The sequence below is a fragment of the Peromyscus leucopus genome, chromosome 2 (assembly GCF_004664715.2).
Source record: "Peromyscus leucopus breed LL Stock chromosome 2, UCI_PerLeu_2.1, whole genome shotgun sequence".
Taxonomy (NCBI): Eukaryota; Metazoa; Chordata; class Mammalia; order Rodentia; family Cricetidae; genus Peromyscus; species Peromyscus leucopus.
The window spans coordinates 117,522,529-117,534,881 of NC_051064.1; the positions used below are offsets into that span (position 1 = coordinate 117,522,529).

The window sequence follows — 12,353 nt, forward strand, 5'->3', positions numbered from 1 at the left end:
TGAGCCCCCGAGCGCTCGCCCAGCCTGTCAGTAACCGCCGTTAGCGCCTTCTTTCTTTCTCCACAACCCCTCCTCTTCCTCCTCTTTTCTTTTCCCCGTCTGCCTTTGTCCCGCTTGGTAACTGAGGTCCGACCAATCGCCGCCTTACCGGCCGGCGCCGGCTCTCTCCTGATTGGCCCGCTCGGGGCGCGCAGCCGTCTCCGCTCCTCAGCTGGAGCAGGGCAGACAAAAGACGCAGGCTCGGGCTCCGGCAACCGGGATCAGCCAATCACCGTCTGCCCCCGTCTCCTGGCTGAGCTCGCGTGCGCCCGGCTCCGACTCCTGGCGAGCGGCCAGCGCCCGGGCTGGACCATTCGGAGTGAGGCTGGGGGTAGAGACAAAGGCTGACCAAAGTGTAGAGTCCGACACGGGGACGGGGAGAGTTAAAAGTCGGAGTGGAGGGCTAGAGGAGGGATTCTTCCTCAGGCACTTGACCATCCTCGCACGTCAAGATGGTACGGAGTGGAAAGGCCCGTGGCGCTGTCGGCTGTTCCCCCTGCCCCGCGCGGTTGGGTGGCGCCCCAGCGGGGGTGGGGAGGGCGGGCGGGGGAGGAGGTCCCCTCCGCGCAGTTAAAATGAAACTCTAGTGGTTGGATCCCCGGCAGAGCGTGAGGGGAGCCGGCGCTGGCGGGGATACCTCTACTACCCGCGCACAGCCGAGCTGACGGACTGGACTGTCCAACGGGTCGCCATCCCGAAGCTGCGGAAGCCTGGGTTCCCAGCCTGACGCGAACAGAGCCCGAGTCCCAGTCCCAGAGGGAGTCGCTCTCTGCAGACCAGTGGGACCCCGAAACTTGAACGCAACCCCCCCTTTCCAGCCTTTGTCACTTCCCCAGCTTTCTCCCAACGCGTTCTTCTTTTTTTTTTTTTTTCCTCCTCTCCCATTCTCTCTCCTCCGAAGGACACAAAAGTGGCTTCCGCTGAAAGATTAGGAGGCGGTGGGGAGCTTTTCCCTTTGGAGAGCGATTGTGTAGGAAGGATTTTTCGGGAAGCGGCTTTTTAACACCACTGCTCTCTGCTTTCCGAGCCTCTCTGTAACCCTCTGAGGTAAAACCCCGTAGCTTGAAAGTTCGGGGCATTTTGTTGGGTGCTGTAGGAGGAGAGAGGGGGAGGACCTTGTCCTCATCCCAGTAGTTGGCTGGACTTGTACTGGCCGTTGGAAACCCCGAAGTACATTTCCGTTTGGAACTTTAGCAAATATATATATTTAGATTTTGAAATATCAGATAAAAGATATATATGCTTTCTATATATTTCCTGACGACCTGCCCCTGACAGCGCGATGTACAATACGGTGTGGAGTATGGACCGCGATGACGCAGACTGGAGGGAGGTGATGATGCCCTATTCGACAGAACTGATATTTTATATTGAAATGGATCCTCCAGGTATTTGGGAGCAAACTTTTAATTTTTTTTGGATGGGTCTGATTTGTTCTTAACAAAACCCCGGTGATGTTTTCAGGCCAGAAGTATTCTTGGGTGCGCCAGGTTCGGGATGAGGGGCAGATTGCAGTTAAAGCTGCAGTAAAACTGCTCTGGCTTATACCTTTAAAGTTTGCAGTTAGGACCCTGATCCCATTGTCCGGAGAAGGTGGGGGTGGGGGGACTGGAGTGGGGGAGGGAGGAAAGATCAGTTTTTGGCTTTGCCTTTGCATGTCATTCAGGTTTTTGACGGCCTTCCACTTTTTTTTTTTTTTTTAAATAATTCAAGATTTCTACCTGCAAGGGATGTTTTATAATCCATTCATGAAGACAGTCTTTCCCTTTGTGAGAATTCCTTAAAGCTTATACTTTAATGCAGTTGTCTGATTTGGTTCGTTGTATTTTACCTTTGTTAACTTCCGAAACTGAGTTGCCTTTGTGATTCTTCATTTTAAGACTCCGTGTTTCTCTCATAGAAACCAAATGCCGGTTAGTGATTTTCAGGGATTGGGCGGTCTTATTCATTCATGGCCTTAGTCTGAGGTTCTTTCCTTCTGTGCATATAGTCTCTAGGTTTGCTTGCAGTATTTTATTACTCGTTAATTAATTTATAGTGATTTAACTTAGTTTGGGTGTCAGAATTAATATAATTTTGACTCTTAAAGACCCTTTCTTTTTCCTCTGAATGGGTTATACACAGAGATGGGGCAGGTTTCTGTACGTGTACATGGGAAATGTATATAGTATATTTTTATTTGAGAGCTTTTTCTGAGGCCATTAGAGATATTTTGTGTCTCTGAAGGGAAGGGGAAAGAAAGGGAAATGGAAAAGTTTTTTTTTTTTGTTCTTTAAAGTATGCCTCATTTTAGGTTACTATAGCTGTCAGATATTCAAACCTTCCTTGCAGTTACCGACAGTGCTTTATGTAATGATTTTGAATAAGCAGAGGGCCTTTGTGATTCCTTGTGTTAATTGAGGATGAATTCGTTGTCTTTTTAAAATGGGTTATAGTTAAACCTACAGAATAACGTGTTTGTCATTAGGGAACCTTGATTATTATAAGAATGTGTATTTTTGGAAATGTTTGAAAAGAATGAAGTCCATGCAAGTATAATGAAGTATAAATGTCTCGTAGAAGGTATGTAGTAATTATTTCTAGTGTCCTTGTGAATGGAGAAGTATGTTCTTTAAAAATTAGTGGTAGTGTTAAATGATGCCTTAAAAACTAATACTAATATTGAATCACCCTTTTTTGGAAACTCTTAATTATCACTAAGAATTTTTCTCCTTTTCTTTGTTTTAGAACTGTCTTGGTTTACTTTTGTAAACGATCCACACGCAGCTTTTCAGTGTTTTGTAAAGTTTGTAAGATTTGCCACCCTTCTATTGTGTGTTTTTTCCTTTGTTTCCCCCAGTGGTAAAGCGTTGCTTCTGTTAGATACATTTGTCATTCATGTGTTCAGAAATCTAGTATACCCCTGGTATCTCTCCTGTAAAGGGTAAAGGATGCTATGTATGTGTATTTATAAGAATTATCTATGCACATTGCCTTAGGGTCCTGCTGGACCATACAGTATCTTGTATGTATCTTCCATACATACAAAGGGGGTTTGTTGGGTGGGGAGTTGGGTGGGGAGGAGGGTAGAATATGAAGAAGGCACTAATGATGGAAAAATTTTAACCTTACAGGAAAATATTGGTCAAGTTGAATATATTTTATGTATGTATGTATGTATGTATTTTTGAGATTGACTCTCACAATATAGCTCAGGCTAGCCCGTAACTCTGTGTGGTCGAGGCTGGGCTCTCAAATTTGCATTCCTTTCGTCACATCCTCTGAGGTGCTGAGATTACAGGCATGTGCCACAATGTTTGGCCCAGAAATTATTTTTCAGAAAGCTGACCATTATAATTATGCAAAGTTTTGTGGGTTTTAATATGGTTGTATAGAAAATTCTGACCCAAACTTTATTTTTCATCGAAATAAACTTTTGAGTTTAAGATGTTTATTCTTGAATAAAATTCTGTATACTAAATATACTAAAATATGTTTATATTGTTATCTTTTGTTTTGCATCCTTACTAAAGAATATGGTGTTTCCAATATTTCAAAAAGAAACTGCTTTTAAATATGCTGAAACATTGACTATAAAATTAATTTTTGTTCTTTCTTTTTTTAATTTTTGAGGCACTAGATGGCTGGCATGGAATTAACAGAAATCCACCTGCCTCTGCCTCCTGAGTACTGGATTAAAGGTCATCACACCTAGCCTAAAGTGGGAAAAAAATGTGTGTGTATAAACTTTTTTTTTGCACATGAATTACATTTTCTCTTTATTTAATTTTTTTTGTGTGTTTCAGATCATATTTATTTATTTATTTTTTCCTTTTATTTTATTTTACAATACCATTCAGTTCTACATATCAGCCACGGATTCCCTTGTTCTCCCCCCTCCTGCCCCCTCCCCTTCCCCCCAGCCCACCCTCCGCCAAATCATATTTTATTTAAATTATTAGAAACCATCCGGGCAGTGGTGGCACATGCCTATAATCCCACCCAGCACTTGTGAGGAAGGGGCAGGCAGGCAGATCTCTGAGTTCAAGGCCAGCCTAGTCTACAGAGTGAGTTCCAGGACAGCCAGGAGGCTACACAGAGAAACCCTATCACAAAAACAAAACAAAACCCCCAGCTAAATAAGACTTTTTTTTTTCAAAACTCATATACAATGATATTTACTTTTTTTCTTTTAGAGTTCTATATATGTTTTGATCATATTCAGTCCCCCTACCAACTCCTCTCAGTTCCAACCCCGAATTCCTACCCACATAACTTCATATCCTTTTTTGAATATTTCTTTTTTCTTTTTTTTTTTTAAGTTTATTTATTATGTATACAGTGTTCTGCCTGCATGTATGCCTGCACTCCAGAAGAGGGCATCTGATCTCATTATGGATGGTTGAGAGCCACCATGTGGTTGCTGGGAATTGAACTCAGGACCTCTGGAAGAGCAGTCGGTGCTCTTAACCTCTGAGCCATCTCTCCAGCCCCCTTTTTTGAATATTTCTTAATGGAAATAGTGTGAATGCCAACTTTGTTCTGTGTGATAAGTTAGGCTTTAGAATATCTTAAACTATGAGTCAGTTGTCAATGAGATGATTAGAAGAGTGTTTGTATCTGTCTTTTTCCTAGCCCACCACCCTAAGAAAAGTTGTTCCTTCCTTCTAGGACTGGGTGAAAGCTACTGTTCTCCCATTTCTGTTCTGTCCAGTCTATAGTTTTTGTTTGTGGGTATATGTCTGTGTACCACATGCACATCTGGTGCCCTCCAAGGCCAGAAGAGGACATTGGATTCCCTGGAACTGAAGATATAGTTATGAGCCATGATGTGGGTGCTAGGAATTGAATCCCTGGTCCTCTGGAAGAGCAAAAAGGCTCTTCACTACATTTTTATTGTTAAACTATCATGTGATGATTTACCTAGAATGATACAATGATAAATGTTGTGATTTAAAAAAAAAAATCTTCTGTTGGTGCAGGCCTTTAATCCCAGTATTCAGGAGGCAGAGGCAGGCCCATTTCTGAATTCCAAGCCAAGCCTAGTCTACAGAGTGAGTTCTAAGACAGCCTGGGCTACACAGAGAGAGCTAGTCTAGAAAAAACAAACAAAAATCTTTTTTTTTTTTTTTTGGTTTTTCGAGACAGGGTTTCTCTGCGTAGCTTTGCGCCTTTCCTGGAGCTCACTTGGTAGCCCAGGCTGGCCTCGAACTCACAGAGATCCGCCTGGCTCTGCCTCCCAAGTGCTGGGATTAAAGGCGTGCGCCACCACCGCCCAGCTCAAAAATCTTTTATTTGTTTCTTTCGCCTATTTAAAAATAAAAGCCCCAAGTTGCTTACCCTTGCATATAAATCCAACTATTTTTGCTTCCTAATTTTCTAGTCCATTTTTTCTTCTGGAGCCCATCATAGCTTCTATAGATTTTTTTTTTCTGTGACTTAAATGTATGATTTTGTCCTGTCACCTAATGGTTACTTTTCAAAAGTTTATATATGTTTCAAACTCACATCAGATGCTTTTTTTATTCCCATAATATATATTCCCTAGTGCCCTTTGTTAGAAGATGTCCTTACCTTTCCATTTCTTTTAGAGTACTTCTTAGATGGAATTTCTTTATCATGTTTAGAGTGGCTGCTGCATTTATTTATGTATATTTTGCCCTATGGAATTATCTTCCTACTTGGTTGGCAGCTTCTTAGCTTGTTTAGGGTCTTGGAAGTAGAAGACAATTTAATCAATGTATGTTGAACTAATAGATAACTAAGGAGCACTGTTTGTTTCTAGATTTAGGTGCTTTTTGCTTAAGGTCCTTGGCAACTTCATTCCTTGGCTATTGCAATATCCTAACTTTTGAGTTAGTTTATTTCTTAGGACTCTTAATTGGAATATTATCAATATTTTACATATTTTTATGTTGATTTTAGTTTGAACTATAAATGTAAAAGTTTGTACTTATTATTGCCTTAAAAACTGTCTTCCAGCTGGGTGGTGGTGGCAGCGGTACACACCTTTAGTTCCAGCACTTGAGAGTCAGGTGAATCTCTGTGAGGTTGATGCCAGCCGGGTCTACAGAGAGAGTTCCAAGACAGCCAGAGCTACACAGAGAAACCTTGTCTCTAAAAACCAAAGAATTGAATCTAAATGGGAGCGTAATATCTTTTTGAAAAATTAATTATATTGATTGATTAATTGATGTGTATGTGTGGGTGTACCTGTGGCAGCTAGAGGACAGTTTACATGAGTTGGTTCTTTTTTTTCACCATGTGACTCCTAGAGATCAAACTCAGGTTGCCTGGTTTGGCAGCAAGCATCTTTACTCACTGAGACATCTTTGTGGCCTGGATTTGATATTTTAAATGTTCCTGTATTTTTTGGCAGCTGTAGACTGTTTACATGAGATGTAAAACTACCTTTGAAATGTTAAGATTAGGGTTATAAATACAGTTCAGTTGTTAGAGTGCTTCTCTGGTATATAGGATACCCTGGTTTTGATCCCCAACATAAGGTAAAGTGGGTGTGGTGATGTAGATCTGTATTTCCAGGTAGAGGTAGAAGATGAGGTTGTCAGGAAGATCACAGCTACACAGTGAGTTTCCACCAGCCTGGGATAAGATATCTGTCTCAAAAAAAGAGAACAAATAATACTAAGAATTTTTTTTTTTTTTTTTTTTTTTTTTTTTTTTTTTTTTTTTTTTTTTTTTTTGAGACAGGGTTTCTCTGTGTAGTATTGGTGCCTGTCCTGGATCTGGCTTTGTAGACCAGGCTGGCCTCGAACTCACAGAGATCCTCCTGCCTCTGCCTCCCAAGTGCTGGGATTAAAGCGTGCGCCACCACCGCCCAGCAGTATTAAGAGTTAGGGTTGTGGGCTGGATTGGCAAGATGGCTCAGCAGGAAGAAGTTCTTCCTGACAGTGTCCAGCCTGATAGCCTGAGTTTGATTCCTAGGATCCACATGGTAGGAGAAAATATCCATAAGTTGTCTCTGACTTCTACCTGTGCACTATGGCACATGTGCCCCCCACATATGCATGTGCGGACACATGCACTAAGTAAATAAATGTAAAAAAGAAAAGAATAATTAAGCTGGATGTGGTGGTACATGGTACATACTATTGTCCCCAGCATTTGGGAGGTAGAAGGAGGAGGATCTCTGTGTTCAAGGTCAGTATGAACTACACATAATAAGACCCTGTCTCAAAAGCAAAACAGAGAGAGAGAGAGAGAGAGAGAGAGAGAGAGAGAGAGAGAGAGAGAGAGAGAGTTAAAATAGTGGCACACACAGAATAAGCAAACAAAATATGGCCAGTAAGTATCTTGCTTACTCCTGAAGTGCATATGTGTATTGGGGTACTAGCCAAGCAGTTGCTGACTAGGCTCTCAGAGAGCCTCATCTTTGATATAAGAGCTATTGTAGGATTGAACTATACATGATTGATCCTAGAGACATAGGATCAACATTTATAGAGCTCAGATGAAGCCTGAGATTGGTGGCACATACCTTATAATCTCAGCACTCAGAAGGCTAAAGCAGGAGGATCTAGAGTTCAAGGCCATTTTGGGTTACTTATCTTGTGTTACTTATTCTTCTTAGGAGGAATAAGAAGCAAAGGCTATGTGTTGAGTCCATAAACTCAACACTTGAATTTTGACATTAATTTTTAAAAAACTATCTGCACTACACTCATACCCAATACCTTAAAAGGCCAGAAAAGTGCATTAAATCTTTTGGAACCCAGGAATTAGACAGTTGTGAGCCATCATGTGGATGCTGGGAATTGAATTCAGGTCTTCTGCAAGAGCAGCCATTGCTCTTAACTGCCAAGGCATCTATCTCTCCAGTCCCAAACATTGTTACTATTTTGACTATAGAAAAATGTAATGAATGATTCCCTTTTTGGATTAATTGACAGAGCTCTTAAGGTTCTAGACATTTTTGGTTCTCACCAAGATAAATTTTGAAATTATATCTAGAGTAGCAGTATTTCCTTAATAGATAATTAGATTTTTTTACATTTATATATTTATATGTGTGTGTTTGTGTGTATACACAAACGAACATGCAGGGATTCGTGGTGCTCATGTGGTGGGCAGAGGCCTCAACCCTAGGAGTTGGTTCTCTCCTTTTACCATGTGGGTTTCAGGGATCAAACCCCGGTTGTCAGGCTTAGTGGACTCTGCCTTACCCACTGGGCCATCTCACTGACCTGAAAATTAATATTTTTAATTATTTGTCAAAATACAAATATAGTAATGTCTAGAAAAATAGTTTGTGCTGGAGCTATGGCTCAGGCAGAACACTTGCTGAGTATGTGCAAAGCTCTTTGTTTGATTCCCCAATTCCTGCTTCCCAAAATTCTCAGTTTCTTTTGTCTCAGTATTCTGGTTCTTAAAAAGTATTGAGAACATCGAAGAACTTCTGTTTAAATGGATCATGCTTTTGTTGTTTAAGAGTTTATGTAGCACAGGCTAGACTTGACTTACTATGTATGTCAGACTGTCTTTAAATTCATGGTAATCTACTGCCTTAGCCTCTGTAGTTCTGGGATTAGAGGAGTATACCAATATGGTTTTAAGCCAGTGGTTCTCAGTCTGTGGATTATGACCCATTTGGGGGTTGCAAATCAGATATCCTGCATATCAGATATGCACGCTATGATTCATAACAGTAGCAAAATTACAGTTATAAAGTAGCAATGAAATAATTTTGTGGTTTGGGAGTCACGACAACATGAGAAACTATATTATGGTCACAGTATTAGGAAGGTTGAGAACTATTGCTTTAAATGAATTATATTTACTGTTCTTGGAATAAAAATTCAAAAAAATACTTAATTCAAGCCAAGTGTGGTGGCCCATACCTGGAATCTCAGTACTTTAGTGGTGGAGACAGGAAAATCAGAAATTTGAGGATATCCTCTGCTACAAAAGGAGTTGGACATCAACCTGGGCTACATGAGACCTTATCTCTAAAAACAGGAAAAGAAAAACATGAATTCATTTAAAAATAATAGAGCATGACATATTAACATTTTAAATGAAAAACAAAGACTAAAATTTGGGTGGTGATGCACTCCTTTAATCCCAGCGCTTAGGGGGCAGAGGCAGGCGGATCTCTGTGAATTCGAGGCCAGCCTGGGCTAAAGAGTGAGTTCCAAGAAAGGCTTCAAAGCTACACAGAGAAACCCTGACTGGAAAAACAAACAAACAAACAAACAAAAGCCAAACAAAACAAAACAAAATCTCCAAACAATTAAAATTTTTAACAAGTAAAATTTGTTTCTAAAAACAAAACAAAAATTAGTGAGAAAAATGATGTTATTCTATGTTTTTGCATGCTTTTAACATGTAACTTTATAGCCAGATATTCACATGACTGCTCTTGCTGTTGGTCCATTGAGATACCATTTATCATAGCCTATGGAAAATTCTACAGATCTGAGAGAATGGGAATAAAGAAGATAGCCAGGCAGAGAAGGCTCACGCCTTTCATCCTAGCATCCAGGAGGCAGAGGTAAACAGATCTCTGAGGAGACCAGTCTGGTCTACAAAGTGAGTTTCAGGATAGCCAGGGCTACACAGAGAAACCCTGTCTTGAAAAAACAAAACAAACAAAAGTTATATTATTTGTTTGGGTGTGTGTCTGTGTCACAGTGTATGTGTAAGAGGACAATTTATGGGAGAGGATTTTATCCTACCATGTGGGTCCCAGGAACTGTTCTCAGGTCCTCAAACTTACTTCAACTTTAACCGGCCTCCTTTTGTTTGTGGCTGTGCCTTTTTTGAGACAGGTTTTCATGATGTAGATAGGGCTGGCCTTGAATTTACATCGATCCTTTTGCCTGACTCCTGAATGCTGAGATTATAGGCATGAGCTCCCATGCCTGGCTCTTTGTTTGTTTGTTTGAGAGAAAGCCTCATGTATGCCATAATGGTTTTAAATTTGATACTACCCTGAGAATGACCCTTGATCTTCTTTGCTTCACTTGTTGAGTGCTAGGATTATAGGTGAGCCCAGGTTATGTGGTGTTTTAGGATTAAATTTAGGGTTTTATTATGCAAAGTAAGCATTCTGCTAACTCAGCTACAAACATCTCCAGAACAAACTCCCTCCCCTACTTTTTGGTTTGTTGTTTTTTAAGAGATTTATTGTTTTTATTAATGTGTTTGTGTATGCATGCATAATCCCATGTGTCTGCATAGCTTGTATGTAACACGTGTTTACAGGAAGTCAGAGGTCAACTGCTCCCTTGGAGCTGGAGTCAGGAGACACTATGAGTCAACTGGCAGGAGTAGTAAGTGCCTTAATTGCCTAGCCATCTTTACAGCACTGGTTTGTTTGCTTTCTAGACAAGATCTCATAGCAGTCCACCTGGCTTTATTTCATTTTGTGTTTTTGAGACATGATTTCATTATGTAGCCTTGACTGGCTTTGAACTCCCTGTGTAGACAAGGCTGGCCTTGCACTCATAGAGATCTGCCTGCATCTACCTCCCCAGTGCTGGGGCTAGAGGCTTGTGCCACCACACCTAGGTCCAAGCTGTCTTTGAACAGGTGATTTCTTGCCTCCACCTCCCAGATTCTGGGATTACAAGTGTAATGAATCTCACTCAAGTCAGTGTCATTTTAAAAAATGATATTGTAGTGTGGAATAAATGGGGCAAAATGTGTACCAATTTTTAATATTTTATGAAAATGACTAGTCATTGCTTTCATTTCATATATTATAGTTTATCCAACTATGTTTCATTAGAAGTATGATAACTCTTCCATTGATGCTTTTTAAACTTCTCATCACTGTTTTGATACTAAATAGTTTTACATTTTTTCTTAGAATGTGAAAATGCTGGGCTATCTTTATGGTTTTTGTATTTAACAAGATAGGTAGATAAAGAACTACAGGGTTGGGGATATGACTTAGTTGTCAGAGTGCTTGACTAGTGTTCAAGTCCTATATTCTATGTCTAGCACTGCGTAAATTGGGAATGCCTCCAGCACTTAGAGGTAGAGGCTAGAGGACTGATCAGAAATTTAAAGGCATCCTCAACTACATATTGAATAGGAGGCCGACCTGGGATATATGTGACTCTTACACAAAAGTTTAATAAATCAATAAAAAAAATAAAAAGGGAATTACAGATATGTTTATGACATGACATAATTTTTTGTTTTAAAAGATACAGCCTGTGTAGAAAGAACACAAGCACTAGAAATAGATGATATGAACTCTGAAACTAGCATGGCTTCTTTTGTGTGTATATAAATTCGTGAATGTGTATGTATGTGTGTAGGTGCATGCACACACGTGTGCATGTGGAGGCCAGAAGTAGACACTGAGTGTCTTCCTTCATATCTTTTGAGACAGAGTCTCTCACTGTACCAGGCACTCACTGATTGGCTATATTAGCTGGCCAGTGAACTCTGAGGATCCACCTGTCTCTATAAACTCTGCCCTAGAGTTATAGATGTACAAGATAACACCTGGCTTTTTATGTGGGTTCTGGGAATGAGAACTCAGGTCCTCAGGCTTGCGGGCCAAGCACTTTAGCAACTGAGCCATCTCCTCAGCCCCATATTATTGTAGACTCAGTATCTGTTTTATGCTTTCTTTGTACTTTTTCTTCTAGCCAAATAGCTATTCTTATATTCTTACACTTTATTTCACTTTATGCAGGATACCAAGGCTTAAATAGGTTTAAAAAACAAGGCTCACAGCAAGTAAAAAAGTGGGTGTGTCTGCCTGACTCTAAAATCCAAACTTTTAACCAGTACCTCATACTAGGTTGTTGTGTTTTTTATTTATTTTTTCTCTTCCCTGTAAATTTATCCTGAATTCTACATCTAGGCTAATCCCACTAAAATGTTATTTTCACTGTGTTGTTATTTTACTAACAAAAACTGACAGTTTTTTCCTCTTAAACTTGTTATGTCTGGTCTTTAGTAATATAGCACCAGTTCACACTTTTACCACTAATCCTCTGTCTGCTCCCTTCTAGCCTGATAGCCTGGATATCTTTTTATTCCTATCCCAAAGCTTTTAATTGTACTGCTTCTTGTGTAGTGCATACTGCATACATCATACCATCTTTAGATCATGATCTTGTGCTAGACATCTATCCTTTTTAAAACTCTCCAGTTTTGGGGGCCTGGAGAGATGGCTTAGCGGTTAAGAGCACTGGCTGCTCTTCCAGAGGTCCCAGGTTCAATTCCCAGCACCCACATGGCAGCTAACAACTGTCTATAACTCCAAGATCTGACACCCTCACATAGATATATCTGGAGGCAAAACACCAATGCAAATAAAATAAAAATAAATAAATTATTTTTTAAAGAAACTC

General features: G+C 40.4%; 1 protein-coding gene across 3 annotated transcripts in view; it reads left to right on the top strand.

Annotated features, from left to right (window-relative positions):
* Positions 1–299: 299 nt before the first annotated feature.
* Pik3r3 (phosphoinositide-3-kinase regulatory subunit 3) overlaps positions 300–12,353 on the top strand; it is a 99,130-nt gene continuing 87,076 nt past the window's right edge. The window contains exons 1-2 of one of the 3 annotated variants that reach the window (XM_028889480.2): positions 300–494; positions 1,318–1,427. In XM_028889480.2, coding sequence (XP_028745313.1) covers positions 1,322–1,427 — 106 coding nt within the window. In that variant the 5' untranslated portion in view covers positions 300–494; positions 1,318–1,321. Of the gene's footprint in view, positions 495–601; positions 1,087–1,317; positions 1,428–1,756; positions 1,953–12,353 lie in introns of those variants that run through there. The other 2 variants (XM_028889489.2, XM_028889498.2) reach the window with 2 other exon arrangements.